The sequence below is a fragment of the Stomoxys calcitrans genome, chromosome 4, assembly GCF_963082655.1.
Source record: "Stomoxys calcitrans chromosome 4, idStoCalc2.1, whole genome shotgun sequence".
NCBI lineage: Eukaryota > Metazoa > Arthropoda > Insecta > Diptera > Muscidae > Stomoxys > Stomoxys calcitrans.
The window spans coordinates 180,095,148-180,113,632 of record NC_081555.1 but is presented as its reverse complement, the minus strand read 5'-3'; the positions used below and the strand labels follow the sequence as shown (position 1 = coordinate 180,113,632).

At 37.2% G+C, this 18,485-nt stretch overlaps 1 protein-coding gene across 1 annotated transcript in view; it reads left to right on the top strand.

Annotated features, from left to right (window-relative positions):
* LOC106087545 (poly(A) RNA polymerase gld-2 homolog B) overlaps positions 1-18,485 on the top strand; it is a 45,854-nt gene that overhangs the window by 4,239 nt on the left and 23,130 nt on the right. Inside the window, exons 5-12 of the mRNA XM_059368198.1 lie at positions 3,049-5,386; positions 5,455-6,028; positions 7,548-7,719; positions 13,562-13,705; positions 13,791-13,981; positions 16,996-17,117; positions 17,190-17,305; positions 17,489-18,119. Of these exons, the coding sequence (XP_059224181.1) occupies positions 3,049-5,386; positions 5,455-6,028; positions 7,548-7,719; positions 13,562-13,705; positions 13,791-13,981; positions 16,996-17,117; positions 17,190-17,305; positions 17,489-18,015 (4,184 nt within the window). The 3' untranslated portion in view covers positions 18,016-18,119. The remainder of the gene's footprint in view (positions 1-3,048; positions 5,387-5,454; positions 6,029-7,547; positions 7,720-13,561; positions 13,706-13,790; positions 13,982-16,995; positions 17,118-17,189; positions 17,306-17,488; positions 18,120-18,485) is intronic.

The window sequence follows — 18,485 nt, the reverse complement described above, 5'->3', positions numbered from 1 at the left end:
GATCTCCTGAATTGACTTCTTGAGCCCTTAGAAGACGCGATTTTTAACCGATTTGGCTTAAATTTTGCATAAAGTGTTCTCGTATAACTCTCAACACTGTGCCAAGTACGGTCCTTATCGGTCAATAACCAGACATAGCTCTCATATTTTAGCAGAATCCATGGTTGTGGGTTCCCAAGATTCGGCCCGGCCGAACTTAGCACGCTTTTGCGTGTTTGTCTATTAATAGGAGAGTCTATTGTTTTAAATAACAAACATATGCAAATAATGGTCACAGGTCACATTGTCTATGGATTTTGTTATACCGGTCTATTTCATTTCCCGGAAAATGGGAAATATTTTTCAATACCGAAAAATCTCGCTCCTTGCAAATTATCTTCCCCTTGGTCGGGTTAATGGATTCGCAAAACGAATGATTCTCTTCACATAATAATTTGAAAGCTTATCATATCGTGGAATCAAGCCAAGGTTTGGCCAACTATAAAGCTAGATGGAGTGAACTTCTTAAATTACAATGAATGCAGTCCGATTCAAGTTTAAGTCCAATGCTAAGGGGTTTCCTTTTTATAGTGGAGTCTAAATGGCTCCATGCGGTACAACAGTTAATAAGAATAATATTGTACTAAAGGAGTAGAGAGAAATCATGGTAACTTCTCTACTTCTGAACTGATTACTTGTGGACCTGTTGCATTTTGGACGGTGACCTTGATTTATTTAAATAAAGCTACAATAATTCAAAAAAATTCATTGAATAATTTGTTTTCCCAAAACTGGATGTTCAAAATAATAGGAGTATAGATACATTACCTTATTCTATTAAAGCAAATGACACAAAAGTTGAAAATTAATTTATAAAAACTTAAACTATTTCTTTGCCTAGACTAATAACGTCTTTTTTTATGTCTTCGGCACATCTATGGTGCATGGAGACTCAATAAGATCCTGGCATCTCTTTACAAGGTGATCGTGGAAAAGCTTTAAAATAATTTTGTGTCCGCATTTGGCTTTTGGTTCTCTGCAACAGAACTTCAATATCTGCCCATAAATGTTCAATGGGAATGACGACAGGAGGCTGAGCAGGCCATAGCTTAACCTGTACCCCATTGAGCTGAAATCACCCCTTGCCAATTTTATGGTATGTTTCCGGTTATTATCTTGTTGGAGTTCCAATTTCAGAAGCATATTCCAGTTTGCATTATGCAACATTACTTGCTGCAAAGTTTTGACATATCCATGATGTCTTATATTATTGAACCTATACCGTTGTACAACGTTCTACAAGCTACAACGAACTAATACTTTTGCCCCACCATGGTGAACTGTCTTTTTTATACCCTCCACCATAGGATGGGGATATACTAATTTCGTCATTCTGTTTCTAACTACTCAAAATATTTGTCTGAAACCCCGTTAAGTATATATATTCTTGATCGTCGTGACATTTTGTGTCGATCTAACCATGTCCGCCTGTCTGTCTGTCGAAAGCACGCTATCTTTCGAATGAGTAAATCTAGCCGCTTGAAATTTTACACAAATACTTCTTATTGGGGGATTGTAAATGGGCCATATCGGTCCATGTTTTCATATAGCTGCCATATAAACCGATCTTGGGTCTTGACTTCTTCAGCCTCTAAAGGGCGCAATTCTTATCCGAATGGAATGAAATTTTGCACGATGTGTTTTGTTATGATATCCAACAACTGTACCAAGTATGGTTTAAATCGGTCCATTAAATGATATAGCTGCCATAGAAACCGATCTTGGGTCTTGACTTCTTGAGCCTATAGAGGGCGCAATTCTTATCCGATTTGAATGTATTTTGTTATAATATTCAACAACTGTACCAAGTATGGTTCAAATCGGTGCATAACCTGATATAGCTGTCATATAAACCGATCTGGGATCATGACTTCTTGAGTCTCTAGGTGTCGCAATTATTATTCGATTTGCCTGAAATTTTGTACGACAGATCCTCTCATGACCATCAATATACGTGTTTATTATTGTCTGAATCGGTATATAGCCTGATACAGCTCCCATATAAATCGATCTCTCTATTTTACTTCATTAGCCCCCAAAGGGCGCAATTCTTATTCGAATTATTTTACACAGGTCTCCAACATATAATTTAATTGTGCTCCGAACCGGCCTTTTTCCTTTTTTTTTTTTGCCTAAGAAGAGATGCCCGGAAAAGAACTCGACAAATGCGATCCATGGTGGAGGGTATATAAAATTCAGACCGGCCGAACTTAGCACGCTTTAACATGTTTTATACTCTACACCACCACTGTGGTACAGGGTGTTATAAGTTTGTGCATTTGTTGGCAACGCTAAGAAGAAGAAGAGTTAGACCCATTAATAAGTATACCGATAGACTCAGAATCACTTTCTGATTCGATTTAGCCATGTCCGTCTGTGAGTCCATGTATTCTTGTAATCAAAGTGAAGGTCGTATTTGTTGTCCAATCATCACGAAATTTTGCACATGCCACTTTTTTGACCCAGGTATCGCCCGATTTGCACCTAAATGGCCGTAGTAATTGCAATTTTAAACCGATCTGCACAAAAATCCGTAAACTATGGACGCGCTCGGTAGCTCGCAGGTAAGCTTTTCGTGACAGCAATGAACACCACACAGATCGGATCTCAATGATCCAGCTTGTGTGGTGCTCACAGTTATTCCGTGCCGTGGGTTCGCAGATCCATATATCGAGTTGCTACCAACGGAATGATTAGATAAGTATACTCCCCATCCTATGAAGTTGGGTATAAACGGTTGTGCTAAGATAGTGAAAGTCATGAGGCAATACAAAATATGAAGTATAATCTTAATTCATAAGTCTGCCATGACCATGGAATGAATGTGCTAAAAATTTACACATTATTAGCTCAGTTTACAAAACAAATCTGCGATTGGTCGAAATTGGTTTGTGTAGGAAAATTTTCTTGCAACTTAAAGTGACCGTTAGATTCTAAACAGTAATTCTTGCTGGCGACTAAGAAAGGTTAGGCACACAAATACATTCAAGCAATTTTTTTTTATTCTAGCCAAGTCGGCAAATGGTACACAAGGACGAGAAAGTTCGGCAGCATGTAGTGGTTACCCATGTTCGAGTGCTACTAGCAATCAACGCCAACATCACCAGCAGCAGCAGCGATATGTGAATGAAGGGGGAATCAGTGCGGGAGGAGGAAACAACCACAACACTTACCATCATCCTCAACCGACACAACTTACGATAGCATCATTTCTAAAAAAGGATATTTTAGGTGAAAGTATTCAAACGAGCAGCAACAGCGGCAGCAGCACAGCATGTAATAGTACAAGAGCTTCCAATAGTTCCAATCTCAATAACAGCACATATAATGAACAACATTATGTTCGCTCACATCAATATGGTGGACGTTATTATAATAATTACTATCCAACATATTACCACCAACATCACACATCACAACATACGATGCCACATATCAGTGCTTGCGGTTATAATGGTGATGTAGCGCGTTTCACATCGAATGGGGGCAACCAGCGTTCTTTTTATGGAGGCTATTTAAATTATCAAAACAACAACAGCCCAAATACAAATGGCTCGTTGCAATATACCAACCAGACGCCTCCGACTCAAGAATCCTCCAGAACACACTTTTCGCATAGCATTGAGAGCCATGGGGTAGCGGTTGGTGATTCAACAACAACAAATAAAAAGGGATCAGTTGGCTCCTCGAGATCTTCTTGTTCGTCATTATCTTCAACATCGTCCACTTCTTCATGTGGCTCCAATAGAAAACTACAACAACAACAAAACGCTTCTGTACACAATCAACAAAAATCGTTAACTCAACATTTGGCTATAGAAACATTGCCTTCAAAATTAAATAGTCAGCAAGGATCTAGTCAACGCCAGGGATTACATAGGGGTCATAATCAACATGGGCAACACCATGGTCATGGTGGTCATCATTATTACAGTCATCATCACCATCACCAACATGTGGTGGCACATAGCACTCCAACAACTCCGCAGCATCAAAATTATTACAACTTGACCTACGTGTGTACCGATGGCAATAACGGAACAAGTTCCAGAAGTTGCAGTCCTGCACCTGTTCTACCCCCTACCCCAGCATCCTCGAATCCCAGTCCTAGATCACTAGATAATTGTTCTGTTCCTGGCCCTAGTCCTGCCGCATTAGCTGCTAATCTTCAGTTAAACACGGCACCTTTGAATTATACGCAGTATTCACAAAACTCAACATCTCAACAATATCATCATTATCAACAGAATCATTTGTTTAATAAAAAGCTACTAGCACCGCTGTCACTTAATGTACCATCTCCATCACCATCCCCTACACCCACTCATCTGGGAGGAGCATCGCTTCAATCGCATATACCAGCCCTTGTACCGCAAAATATTATCTGTTGTGCGCAGCTGGATGAAGCTTCTACAGCGGCTGCGGCAGCGGCAGCAAACAATGGAATCATTGCTGGCAATGATTATGACTCGGATGCCTCATCGACTCATTCATCAGCACAAAATAGAAAGTACAGTAGTTGTAGGTCGGCACTGTCTTCTGCTTCATCGGTAGCATCGCTGTGTGGTGGTAGCAAGCCTCATCAGTTGGAGTGCAAGAGCCAACCCGGCACCCCAATCGATGCTAGTGCATCTACCACACCTCTTGGTAGTCCCATTGGCTATAATACTTATGCGGCCTCCCTTGTCCATGTATTTCCCAAATTGCAAGTGTCATCTACGACAGGTACTACCCAGCAACCGCATTATAATCAGTCTCAAAACGACCCAAAAGCATCATCTAATTCAGCACAACTACCTCTAATCTACCATAATGGCGGTGTAACTTCGATGCTTAATTTGCCCGGGCAGACCACAAATATCGGCGAGGCCGCAACACCGAACAATTACTCAGATGATGACTGTCACAGGCAACAGACGCACTTTTTATTACCTTTGACATCAACTCAATCATCTGCTGAACACTTGAACATGCCATCCTTTTCTGCTGGTACAAGTCGTTCCAACAGCAGCAGTGGTTACTGGAGTCCATCACAGCAGTGCAGTTTTTACAATCAATTGCCATTAACTGGCCTCATGACTACTAACCTCATTGTTCCTAATGCCGCTTCGTGTGGCTCATCATCGTCTTCCATATCACCGAGTTTGCCAGATCGTGATGACTCCAAACAATCAATACAACACACACAAAACAAACTGCCCCCGTCCAGTGGCAATACGTCGCCTACTGCATCCTCTTCTTGTTCAAATGAACAATTGGGAATTTCAGAAGCACTCTTATCGTCCACCAATAGCAGTTCGACTCTTAGTGGAAGAGCAGGCGCCATAGTTAGGACTTGCGAAAGGAAGTAAGTGTATACTTGCATCAATTAAAATGAAGAACTGAATTTTTACGAAAAAATGTGTTTTTCTTCAGCTCTTCGCAGTTATTGGGACAGCAACAACAGCGTTTGATAGTTCAGCAAACGCAACATCCGCCCTCACCAACTTTACCTCTGTCAAATAACACATCTTTTTCGACGGCTGCTCAGCGAGCACGCAACTGTGGAAGTGGTGGTCGAAACCACCAATATACGCAGAACAATCCAACGTTAATTTCATCGGTGACGGCCAACTGTGGCGCGATGACCAATAATAACCAACAGACGACGGCGATGATTCCACAGATTTTTTCTCATCATCAACTGCAATCGATGCCACCTCCACCACCACCACACAATTTACTGTATAATAATCCTCAGACAACTAATCCCTTGCGTCCTTTGGGAAATTCTTCTGTTCACGATTTTTTCACACATACGCCACCTGATAGGTTTTTGGCTCGGGCCCATCTAATTGAGGCCAAGGAAGCACCGGCTTCACTTCTGAATAATTCCAAATGGGACAACTTGTCACGCGATATATGGACCAAATTTATTAGCTCCCAACAGACAGAAGAAACCTTTAAACAAAAGATGAAATTGTGGCGCTACCTATACCTATTTATCAAGGTAATTTTGTTTTTTATTTAAATATGAATTTATGGCATTCCTTCTGACCTGCTGCATCTACTTTGTACAAAACTCGCGGATATCCAAAAGTTCAAAAGTTATTAATGAGCATTCTTAGGTATGTCGACTCGTATTTCGTTAGTAATATCAAGACGATGTAATAAGATAATCAACTCGATTTGGTACATAATACCCAGGAAATATAAACTCGACATTAATGTATGTCTTAATAGGATTCTTTTTGATATTTTTGCAACCTTAATCTAAAAAAAAATTAAAGATCCCACCACAATCTACAATGTAATGCCATACAGTTTGTGCATTAAGGAAACGTCTTGTTGTTCTCCTACAATTTATGTTGAGATGATTTATGTAGGTGTTCTAGGTTTGATCTCGATCAAATATGTACTCGATTGTAAGAAGCTTTTTGATTAAATAGGCTCTAAGTTTAGTTTGGCGAAGGATGATGCCAAGACATTAGTCGTCTAGACATCCACTTTAGCCAGATTAAGGCCCGTTGGGATGAATTCTCTTGACAAATCTAACCGTCCGTTAAAACCCAGTATCCTATTTCTACTTTGCCATTGACAAAAAAAGTGAAATTTGTCCTCCAAGTCGTCGATCTCATGACACCACCGACAGATGTCATCATTCCTTAGTTCACCGCAATGTATGCCACAACGCCTATGCCGACGACATCGATATCATAGGTCGGTCACCGGAAGTAGTAACTGCAGCCTTTTAAAGAATCGAAAAAGAGTCAGTGAAAATGGGTCTGGCAGTAAATGGAGATAAGACGAAATGGATGGTTTCAACCCCCAAAAAGCCTTGCACAACCGAGCAGATAAAGAAAATTGAGAAAGTTGGGAAACCACAACATCGAGATAGTCGGTAACTTTATCAACCTCGGCAACTCCGTAAGAGAAACGAATGACTCCAGTTTTGAGATAAAGCGAAGAATAATATTGGCAACCAGATGCTACTTTGGACTAAGTAAGTAGTTTAGAAACAAGGCCACCTCCGACAGACGAAGATTACACTATACAAGACACTGATACTACCCGTGCTGTTATATGGTTCTGAAGCATGGGTACTTGTGAAAGCAGATGAAGCAGTGCTTGGAGTATTTGAGAGAAAGATTCTTCGTAAAATATATGAACCAGTTTGCGTTAACGGAGAATATAGGCGACGTATGAACCACGTTAATAATTAAATAAATAGTTCAACAGTGCTTTTAAATCAAAATAAAATTTTTATTCATGGTATTTTAAAACTTCTAGCATTTTTTTGTGGTGGTTTAATTATTTGTTTACACATTTTCTTGCTGCGCGTCTGCCAAAACACTATTCCGGCATCAATTGTCAAAGGTTGCCATACATAATACACATTTTTATTTTGGTTGCCTTGTCAGACAACCACTCAACTGAACATTTGTTGCTGTCCATAATCGACCCATTAATTTCAATTTCCATAAATTCAAAGATTATTGAATGCATATTGGTTTTTTTTTTCATTTCAGAATGCATATCCTCGTTATGGTCTTTATTTAGTCGGTTCGACGATATCAGGCTTTGGCTCCGATACCTCCGATGTCGATATGTGTTTGGTTTCCCGCAGTGCTTCCAATATTGATCCACGCATGGAAGCATTATTTAACCTGACGGTCTTAAAAGATTGCCTTAGTAAATCGGGTTAGTAGACCTTTTTTCATTGTAAATTTAACTACATATATAAAAAACAAAACTAGAGCATAAAGTTCGGCCAGGACGGATATTATAAACCCTCCACCATGGATGGAATTTGTCAAGTTCTTTGCCCGGTATCTCTTTTTTTTAGGCAAACCAAGGATAATGGATAAGAATTGCTAAAGGCGCTTTAGCACGGCATGTAGATGTCTTATGACATGTCACTTTTTGCATGCACGTGCAATTGGAAATTTTTGTCAAAATTGTCAATTGACATACGTTTTATCATTTTTGCTATCACACCTGTATGTTATTTTCGTATGACAAAACCTAAAAATTTTAGCGAAACCTGATTTTTTTTATGCGTAAAAATTGTTAAAGTTGTGAGAAAGCTGGTTAAATCATGAATTTGTGAAAACAATTTAATTTGGGGTTACTTTCATTTGACTGACAACAAAAATAGCCAATTTCTATACGTTTTTGTCAGAAGGAATAGAGCACGCTCTAATCGAAAAAAAATTACATCTGCTATTTTGAAAAGTAAAGTAATTTTTATATGTTAGTTTCGTTTGTACTACACGACATGTACGATTCAACATGTGCTAAATTTGACATGTCATATGTCAACTACATGCCGTGTAATAGAGCCTTAAGCTATTGGAACTATGTCAAGTTATGGTCCGATTCGAAACATAATTAAATCGAATGTTGCAGACCACAGTAGAAGTCATTGTGTAAAATTTCAGCCAATTCGTATAAGAATTACTCTCTTTAGGGGATCAAGAATTAAAATCAGGAGATCGCTTTATATGAGAACTATAACAGGCTATAAACCAATTCAGACCATATTTGGCACTTTTGTTGAAGGTCATGGGAGAAGCCATTGTACAAAATTTCAGCCAAATCACAAGAAATTTCAGCTAAATCACCTAAGAAATGCGTCCTCTAGAGGCTTAAGAAGGGAGGTCGGTTTGTTGGGAGCTAATAATTGCGCCCTCTAGAGGCTCAAGAATCATATCTAAAGATTGGTTTACTTAGCACAGCTGTTGGAAGTAAAAAAATCAACACCTCAGGCAAATTTTCCGCCAAATCAGATAAGAAGTGCGCCCTCTAGTGGCTCAAGAAGTCAAGATCAAAGAACGGTTCATATGGCAGCTATATCAAAACCATTAATATATATCAATCCCAACCGACCTACACTAATGTGCAAAATTTCAAGAGCCTAGCTTTACTCCTTCGAAAGTTAGCGTGCTTTCGACAGATAGACAGTTCATTTCAAAGGAAAGGAACCTATATATAATTTATACATTGTACATTTGTTTCTATATCACATTTGTTTGAAATTGTAGATATAATGTGGAAGTACTCTTAAGGGAAATACTGCCCAAAACGGTTCATATGATTTTCATTCGACGGATAAAAATTTCAGGCCATTGGATAATATTTTACGTTACGTCGCACTGTGGCGTAAAATATTAAATTTGACAAAAAAATTTATAATTTCAATAAGAAATTTTCAGATGTTCAGAAAAAATGCTGCCCAAAACTACCGATAATAACCGGTATTCAATACAAACGCAGTGTTGCATTTGAATTTCGAAGGAGATTTGCTTCAAATCTTCTCAAATATATAGATTTGCTCACACTGAAAATCTACGGGAAATCTCGTGGCAAACCACGAGATTTCCGAAATCTCGTCGCAAATTTAGATTTGCTCCAAGTGTAAACATGGTTCTACACATTTTCTCATACGCGTTGACAACGTTTTCTTTTTTTGTTGTAAATTGCGGCCCAAACGGTTGGTAAATTTGATGTTGAATCACATTGAAGAAATATCCCAAAAACTTTATATATCCAAACTTTATATAAATCTGAACCGATTTCCTTGAAATTCACTACATCTGAGACGAACAAATTTCGTCCCAATCAGTTGTTGTTTTTAGGTGTGGATGTGGTTTGCGGATTTTAAAAAATATCCCAAAATATCAGATATTGTGTCGTGCAAGGCAAAAGCAACGCTTTTTCATATTGATGAAAATAATCTTAAAATTCGATTAATGTGCATACAAAGTTCAATAACCATAGTGCATACAAAGTTCAATAACCATTTTACTTGACTCAATCATATTAAACTTTAAAAGCCATATATGAAATGAGGGTTTAACACCAATATTTTTATAAAAATTAATTTTTGTTCAATAATGGTACATTTTCCCGTGTGCAAAACAACAGCAACTAGATGATGGTTAATATCAGTTGCACCATTCTTGACCATTGTTATTCATCTAAAAGGCATAGATGATATTTAGCGGGTAATTTCTGACGCTGATAAAACGTTTACTTTTGGTTTTAGTGCTTCACTGTAGTATTTATGGCTGAGAACATCAGATCCTTAATTGTTTTCATTGAAAAGCAAAAATAAGTTAGAAATGGGAGTTTTGTATCCGGCGATAGACTTGACTAGTGGAAAACTTGTAATCGCTTGCCTTGTACTAGCTCTCTTAATTGAATTTAAAAACATGTTTGTAGTAATTTTTAAGTAAAAATGTCGAAGTTTAACACCGGACAAAGTTAGCATCTGCAACTATTTTCGAATCGATGGTACGGTCTATATAATTAATGTTTGCCGATTATTTCATGCAATGTTGCATGATTTAATGTTGCGTTTGTCTGTATAGACATGAGCTTTAACATAGCCCCACAAAAATAGTCTAAAGGCGTTAAATGGCACGATCTAGGCGGCCAATTGACTGGTCCCGAATGTGAAATAAAATGTTCACCATACTCGTCTCTCAATAAGTCCATTGCTACGCGTGCTGTGTGGCACCATCTTGTCATGCAAGTCAAGCTTTGCATTTTGGGATATCATTTCACGATAGCGCTCACCATTCACAGTTACGTTACGATTGCCATCATCTTTGAAGAAGTACGGTCCATTGATGCCACCAGCCCATAAACCGCACCAAACTGTGACTTTCTGAATGCGTTGGTAGTTCTTGCAATGCTTCTGGCTCACAATTCCCATTGAGCCGAAAATGCCGAAAATTTTTAAGCGGAAAAATGAGCAAACGCGATGAACTTGCAAGCGTTGATCGTTTGTAAGACGATTAATGGTAAAATTATAGACCAAAATGAATATGTTTGACAGTGAAACAAAACATTTAACGTGCGTGAGCTGTTTAAACCAGTGTTGCGAAAAAGATAATAGCAAAAAATCACCCTTTATGTTTGTTGTCTGGCATGTAACTTTCGTAATTTTTTGACCGTAGGTTTTCTGTAGAGTATAGTTCTATTATCACCTAACCCCAACACGTTTTCAGCCTATTTTTATATTGCAATGACATTTTGTGTCTCATAATTTAATATACGGCCATAATGCTTTATGTCTGCTTTAATTTAATTTAAAATTGTCTATAAAAATTCCATTAAAAGCCTTAAATTAAGCTTCACCTATACTTAAAGTATAAAGCGTTGCTTTTGTTTTTGGTAACAAAATCATTTGTGTTTGCTGAATGTCGTATTAAAAAGCCTAAGGCTATAATATGCTGCGAGCTACTGGGTGCGTCCACAGGTTGCGGATAGTGGAATGCTCCATACGGAGTGGCTGCAATAGCATTCGCGGACAATCGGCGACATCGACTTGAGAGTCTCAGTGAGGACGCAGTGCGGCGCCGTCTCTTGCACAAATACTGAGTGCCTGAGTAGCTCGTTATGACAAGAGGAGTTATTAACGCCTTTAAATAACCAATGTTCCCGCTGCGATCGGTCCTTTGGACCGGAACGAGCTTGCTCACCTACTGGAGCTTGACGAGGATCGCCACCACATCCACATGAAAATGTGGCTACAACAACAACTAAAATATGTCAATCACATGTCAGCCGGTTGTACGTACCGGATTGACCCGATGAAGTCCTTCCTCGGCAAGGGTTGCCGTCTCAGTGTACAACAACTACAACAGACTTATGTCTTTGCTGCAAAAAGTAAATAGCTAGCCTGTAGGAAATGTCAATAGTAAATATATACTGACTTACTATCGACATTGTCACCAGAACTACAGACACATTGTACCTTAGATCATGCTTTTTGCTATAGACATTTTATACGAGCTTGTCATTCAGAAGTCAGTAGTGACATTGTCAATAGTAAGTCATTAGGGAATATATAGAGACATTGCGGGATATATGGGGCATTGTCAATAAAATGTCAGTAGGGACATTATACAGACATGTTTAATAATTTAGAACTTTTCACCCAATTTCAAAACTAGCTAAATAAGGTGTGACCTTGGTGTGTGGGGAGATTGTGTGAAGAATCAGGGCAAAGCCTTCCTTATTTAATCTGAAGGAAGACACAACACTAAAAAGAAACATTCCAGAACTTATCAAACACACTTCATTACAATTCTCATTTACCATGAGCTCGGAAGATCCTTGGAATTTGTGGAACCACGCAAATTGCATCTCCTGATGCGTTGCTCGAAAAACATTTTTTGTCTTACAGCCTGAACAGCCAAAAAGAAATACGCAGGCATTTCGAAATTCAGTTTATGTCACTAATTAGCATCACTTGCTTCGTAAAGATTTTTGAACCAGCAATATCAATTTCAACAAAACAATTGAGAAAACGATAAAAAAATAAAATTAATTATAGTTGCCTGTCAATACAAAAAACGATGTAGACAATTTGGTGACAATGTCACATACATAGTAGACAAAAGTGGTGACTGGGGGACACTTAACCCCAGACTTCCTACAGGGTATATCGTTTTCTGAATAAGTAAAACTAGAACAAACACTCCCATATATGTATGTATGTGTGCATACTAATCTTTGTACCTAATGGAGAACGTCGTTTGTAAATGCAACAATAAGCTGTCAAAGATACATATATAAGTAAATATGCAGCACAGACAATAAATGAATAAATAATAGATATGCCAAGCGACTCTTTAATGACGCCTGTGAGAAAATTAGGACGAAAAACAATTTAAAGAGCGCAAGTAATAGCATTTAGCTACTTTCCAATCGAATGTGGACATTTAAATTATAAAAATAACACTTTCTAACTTTCTTGTTTGCCTCTTTTTGTATTTTTAAACAATTTATATGTTCCCCCAATTCCTCTTCTTTTAGGTGACTCTTAAGAGTGAAATGCAAGAAAACGTCACATTTCAAATTCGTTTTATGCCATTTTTCGTTGATAGTCATAGGTTATCTATACATATTTATTGTTTGTGATATGTAGTTAGTTTTCTACCGCCATGCAATGTGCAAGTTCTTTGCTTTAAGGCATAGATCACACACTTTTGTTTACCTGGTTTCTGGGGTTTGTTTACCTGAGTTTGTGAAAAAAACTCGAATTGACCGTACGCTGGATTAAGGGTGGAATTTCTTTCTTTGTGCATATCATATCATACATATATATATATATATATATGTATGTCTGGCTATATGTACATTTTTGCATGAGTTGAGTCATCATCATCCACCATCCCCTTTTTGGTTGTGGTAGTATCACATTTTTTTTTGGACAGCTGTTTTACCTTTTCATCCACGCAAAGTTCATAAGCGACATGGTGTGGATTGTCAGTACTAGTTCGGCTGCTGTCTCGAGAAGTCTACAAATGTAATTTAATTATTGTGCTTAGATAAGTTGGTGTATTTTTTTTTGCATTATGTGCAGAAAGTAGTTTGCCTTTCCTTTCTGACTGTGTCAAGCAAAGCCTAGCTCCTTGTGACAAATAATGTGTGTAACTATTGTATTGGAGACAGACACTCGATAAATGCAATTTTTTTACAATTTTCCAAATTAATAAAGATGAATTTTTGTTTGTTTTTCACTTTTAAGGCGAGTTCGAATATTTCAATTTGATTGAGGCTAAGGTTCCAATACTGCGGTTTCGTGATCGTGTCCATCAGCTGGAAGTCGATCTTAATTTCAATAACTGTGTTGGTATTAAGAACACCCATTTGCTCTATTGTTATTCACAATGTAAGTAATGCAATTCAGTCAAACGTAATTTAAAAATATTCATCCCAACATTTATTTATTACCCACTTAATGTTTTTCCAAAAAGTGGACTGGCGTTTGCGACCCCTGGTTCTTGTTACAAAATTATGGGCACAGCATCACAACATAAACAATGCAAAGAATATGACAATATCTAGTTATTCTCTTGTATTAATGGTAATACACTTTCTACAGTATGCTGTCCAGCCGCCAGTTTTGCCATGCTTACATCAGATGTTTCCCCACAAATTTCCTCTGGTAAGTTAGAGTCATCATTAGACTATGAATATTTTTGCCTGTTTTCGAAGTTCGGGCATAATAATTATGTCCGGATAGGTATTTGCTGAGTACGTACAATGTGGAATATAACTTTTCTCTTGCATTCTTTATGTCTTTGGCGTATAAAAGAGTATCTCCTTAAACTGCGCCAGTTGTTTGAGTTTTTTTGATATCTGTAACAACGTTGGATCTATGCTTTCTTTGTTTTCAATTAAAGTACCAAGCCACATCTGCTATATGACGTGTAGAAATCGTGGGGCCGAATTACCGCCTACATTAACAAGTAAAATCGTTAGAAATCTCTATTGTGAATTATGTATTTCTTTATTGAAAACAACTTTTTGAAATTTAAGAACGCAAATGTATAAATCGATAATAATTTATAAAAAATTTAACATTAAAATGTTTATAAAAGTGGTATAACATCCATTAAATATGAAATGAAATTTCATTTGATTCGAAAGCGCACCCGGTCATGTATGCGGTAAAGCGGCCCCTGTTTTACATTAACAATTGGTTTCTTTATTTTAAAAAATGTTTGCAATCATGGTTGAATTAAGAAGGTTGGCTCACTTGCCCAACAACAACGAAATCAACGATACAACCCTGTAGCGGTGGTGGCGCAAATTCCCACACTTCCAAATTGACATTCTGGTTTTTATTTGCATAATCATGTGCAGCAGCCACAAGATCAAAAGATTTTTGATTATAAACTTGTAAATTGTAAATTAAAATAATTAAAATGTGAAAATATTTTTAAAGACAATTCCATCAACTGGGCAAGTGAGCCAACCTTCTTAATTCGACCATGTTTGCAATGTATACCAATGTTTGTCAAGCTTTGCCAATAAAAAAGGGGGTTGGTTGACTGATGGTTTTAAAGTCCTATCACATGCTTTTAAGCGATTTTAAAGACGTGGGAAATGTGTTTGTTGTTGTTTGCTTCTTTTCAAATGCGTAGATCCAACTCTTAACTTGATTTTTTCATTGAAGAAGTTGTGGTTCTTTTCTGATTCACAATAATTTTCAATGGTCCGTTGTGTCTTAAAATGGTTGCCTTTGGTCCGCCTATTGTCGGCCTAATGCTCTCTTGTTCCATACGCCATTTTGTGCAATCGAGAAAAACGCACTTTTAATTGGGACCATCAATTACTCAAAACTAGGCCGAAAGGGATGGTTTTTTGCGTTACTTTGTTCATGCATTTCTAAGCAATGTTCCCTTAAATTTTGAGTTTTTTTCATCCAGAAATGAACCTTTTTTTAGCCCATTTTCCAAAAATAGTATCCTATTTTCAGTTTTGTTCCATATACAATTTTTTTTTACATTATTTGGAATTTTGAATTGACTGGAACAAATTTTTACCAATATAGCATTAAATTTCTTCATTGGAGATGTGTTCCACCTCCATTGTAGAATATTAATTAAATAAAAAAAAATTTAAATATTTTCATTTCAATTAGATTTTATTATAAAACAAATTAGATTTTTCTTTCAAAATATATAACAGAAAAAAAAACTAATTTAACTCGGTCGGGCCGAACTTTGGATACTTCGATATATGTATGTCTAACACCCATGATATTAAATCGGGAGATATGTCTATATGACAGCTATATCCAAATATGTCATACGATACAGATTATATGTGGCAAGGATGTCCATGAGCCTAATAAAGCCCTCGGCAGTAGCAGGTAACAAGTAAGCCTTTAATGGGCGAAGAATACTTAATCGGTAGACCGCTCTATATGGTAGCAATATCTAATTATGGTCTAATCTGGACCATATTTAACACGGCTATCGAGGGGTCTTATACAACTCACTGATTAAATTTGCTACAAAATGGCATAATAAATACGCCTGTTACGGACCCAAGAATTCAAATTAGGTCGCCTTATGGCAGATATATCCTATCTGAATCTCAGCACGAATGGCAAGGGAGTCACATTTCATAGAACTCAGGCGATAAATTCGCGTTTTGTGGGCTTAAAACCTATCTAGATACTTCTTTAATAACAAGCCAATAAGATGATGATATCAATTATTTCCATTGTAATGCATAACACCATTTTGTAAAATATTACACTTTTGTGTCTTTTGCTTTGATATAACATTTAACTAGTTTCCTAGATCGCGATTTGGTTCGTAACCACTGAAACTAAGCTCTTAAGAGCATTTCCATTTGTAGCGCAGTAAGAAAGAAAACTAATCCACTTTATATGTTTCGACCAAATGAAAACATTCACACTTGCACAACTGCAACTCTAAGTAATCGTCGATTGCCATAAAAGTAAGTTAAAGACAAAACACATTTTTCTGTCTAACTTTGCTGCACTTGAATTCACAAATATTAGAGACAAACAGATCAAAGCCATTTAAATGCAAAAAAAAAAAAATGCACAAGAATAAAGCCAATGCAGTTCAATAATGGTAAAATTAACAAAAATAAACAAAAAATCTTACGGAGACAAGGCGAGTTCTTGCTATAAACCATTTCACAACACACTTTATCGCTCACAATAGCGCCGTCTCGCTTGTAGCAAAGCATTTACTCCGACAGGATTTGCGCTATAGCATAACAAAACACACCCAGAGGTTTATAGCGCCGTCTAGCGCCATATCATAGCAACGCTTCTCGCTCGCCTTAAACTTCTAAGACCTTGATGAAGGCACAATTCCTATCGGATTTGGCCGAAACTTATGTTGCAACTTTCAATAACCATGTAAAACCTCGTTTACACTGCTAATTAAATCCGGATTTAAGGCTCTCGTCAGCTGATTTTATAAAAGGAAAACAGATGATGGAGACATTAAATCCGGATTTAAAGAGCAGTGTAAACGGGGTTTAAAGTATGTTATAACGCAATGCATGGGGGATGATATATGAAATTCAACTGAACCGAACTTTTCGCTTTTCTACGAGTATTAGCTCACTAAAGCCAATCTAACCCAATACATGTGTTCACATATGCTTTTTATTTCTTTTTTTTTTCAGTTGCGTTCTAATGATTTTGGTTTTGTGGATATGAACGAGACTATAGGCCCTTACGAAAGTAAAAATAGTCAGACTATCGGAGAGCTGTTTCTTAACTTTCTGGAGTACTATAGTAATTTTGAGTAAGTTTGGCATATACAACTTATGAATTTTGTAAACTTTGTTTAATTTTTGACTTTTCTGTATTTTTTTAGCTATTCGCAACACGCGATATCTGTCCGCACAGGTGGCATTTTGCCTATTAATGCGTGTCGTACGGCAAAGTCTTTGAAAAATGATATTCATCAATGGAAGGAGCTATGCATTGAAGGTATGTGCAGGTGTTTATGACAGCAAGTTAAAGTAGATTTTCTATTTGGGGGCTACTTAGCGGAAAATAGTTAAAAATTATTGTTGTACATAGAATTATCATCATCAATTCCATGATTTGTAGTGCACGTTGTTTCAGTGGTCTTTTTTCTAATAAAAGCAAACCTCATATTTTTGTTTTCAGAACCATTTGATTTGACAAATACAGCGCGATCAGTGTACGATTTTGAAACATTTGAGCGAGTTAAGGGTGTCTTTGTGTCTTCATGGCGCGTTTTAAAGGATACCTTGGACCTGAATTCAATTTTTCTACCAGATATTGAACAGACAGTGCAACAAGTGTTGTCTAATTTCAATGCTGAAAGCGAGCCAAATGGAATAGATGACACCATTCATCTTTCCACTGACAGCATAACATTGTCCTGGACGGAAGATTGCGGTACTCTAGAATCATCCTCCGATGATAGAATAAGTTCAACATCCAAACAAACGACAAAATATGGAGGATTAAAACGTGCCGCCCATGTTAAAACCAACGAAGACATGCTTCTTGAATTGAACGCAAATGTCAATGAAAGTGTTTGTAAACCTTCGCCACTAATATTAAACACCGTCTCCTCCACTCCGACTACTTTGTCACATTCATTAACGAAATCATTTAATGGAAAATTTCTGAATAGAAGCCACAAAACTAATGCTGCAATGTCGTGAAAGAATACATTTATTAGCTGGATTACATAGATGCATCACAACAGTTGCATTGTGTGGTGGTCGCAATTTCGCATTTCATGTTTTGGAGATGTGTCTGTTATGATGTGAGTTAATTTAAACAAAATATTTTTTATATACTATATAGAACTCCTTTATTCGTGGAATCATTTAAGATTTCTTAATGGTTGGTCTAGTCTACACACCAAACAAAACGCTTAATTTGTAAGAAAATTACGAAGAAGACTGATATTATATATATACATATTTATTTATTTATTTTGTGCGTGAATTTGGAATGATTTCCTTTAAGAAAAGAAGGAAAAAAGGTGTGCGTATGTATAATTAAATAAAAAAAGAATAATTAGGTTGTTCTTGTTGTTGTTGTAGCAGTGTGTTGTACACTGAGGCGGCATCCCTTGCCGATAAAGGAATCCATCGGCTCAATCCGTTACGTACAACCGACTTCCATG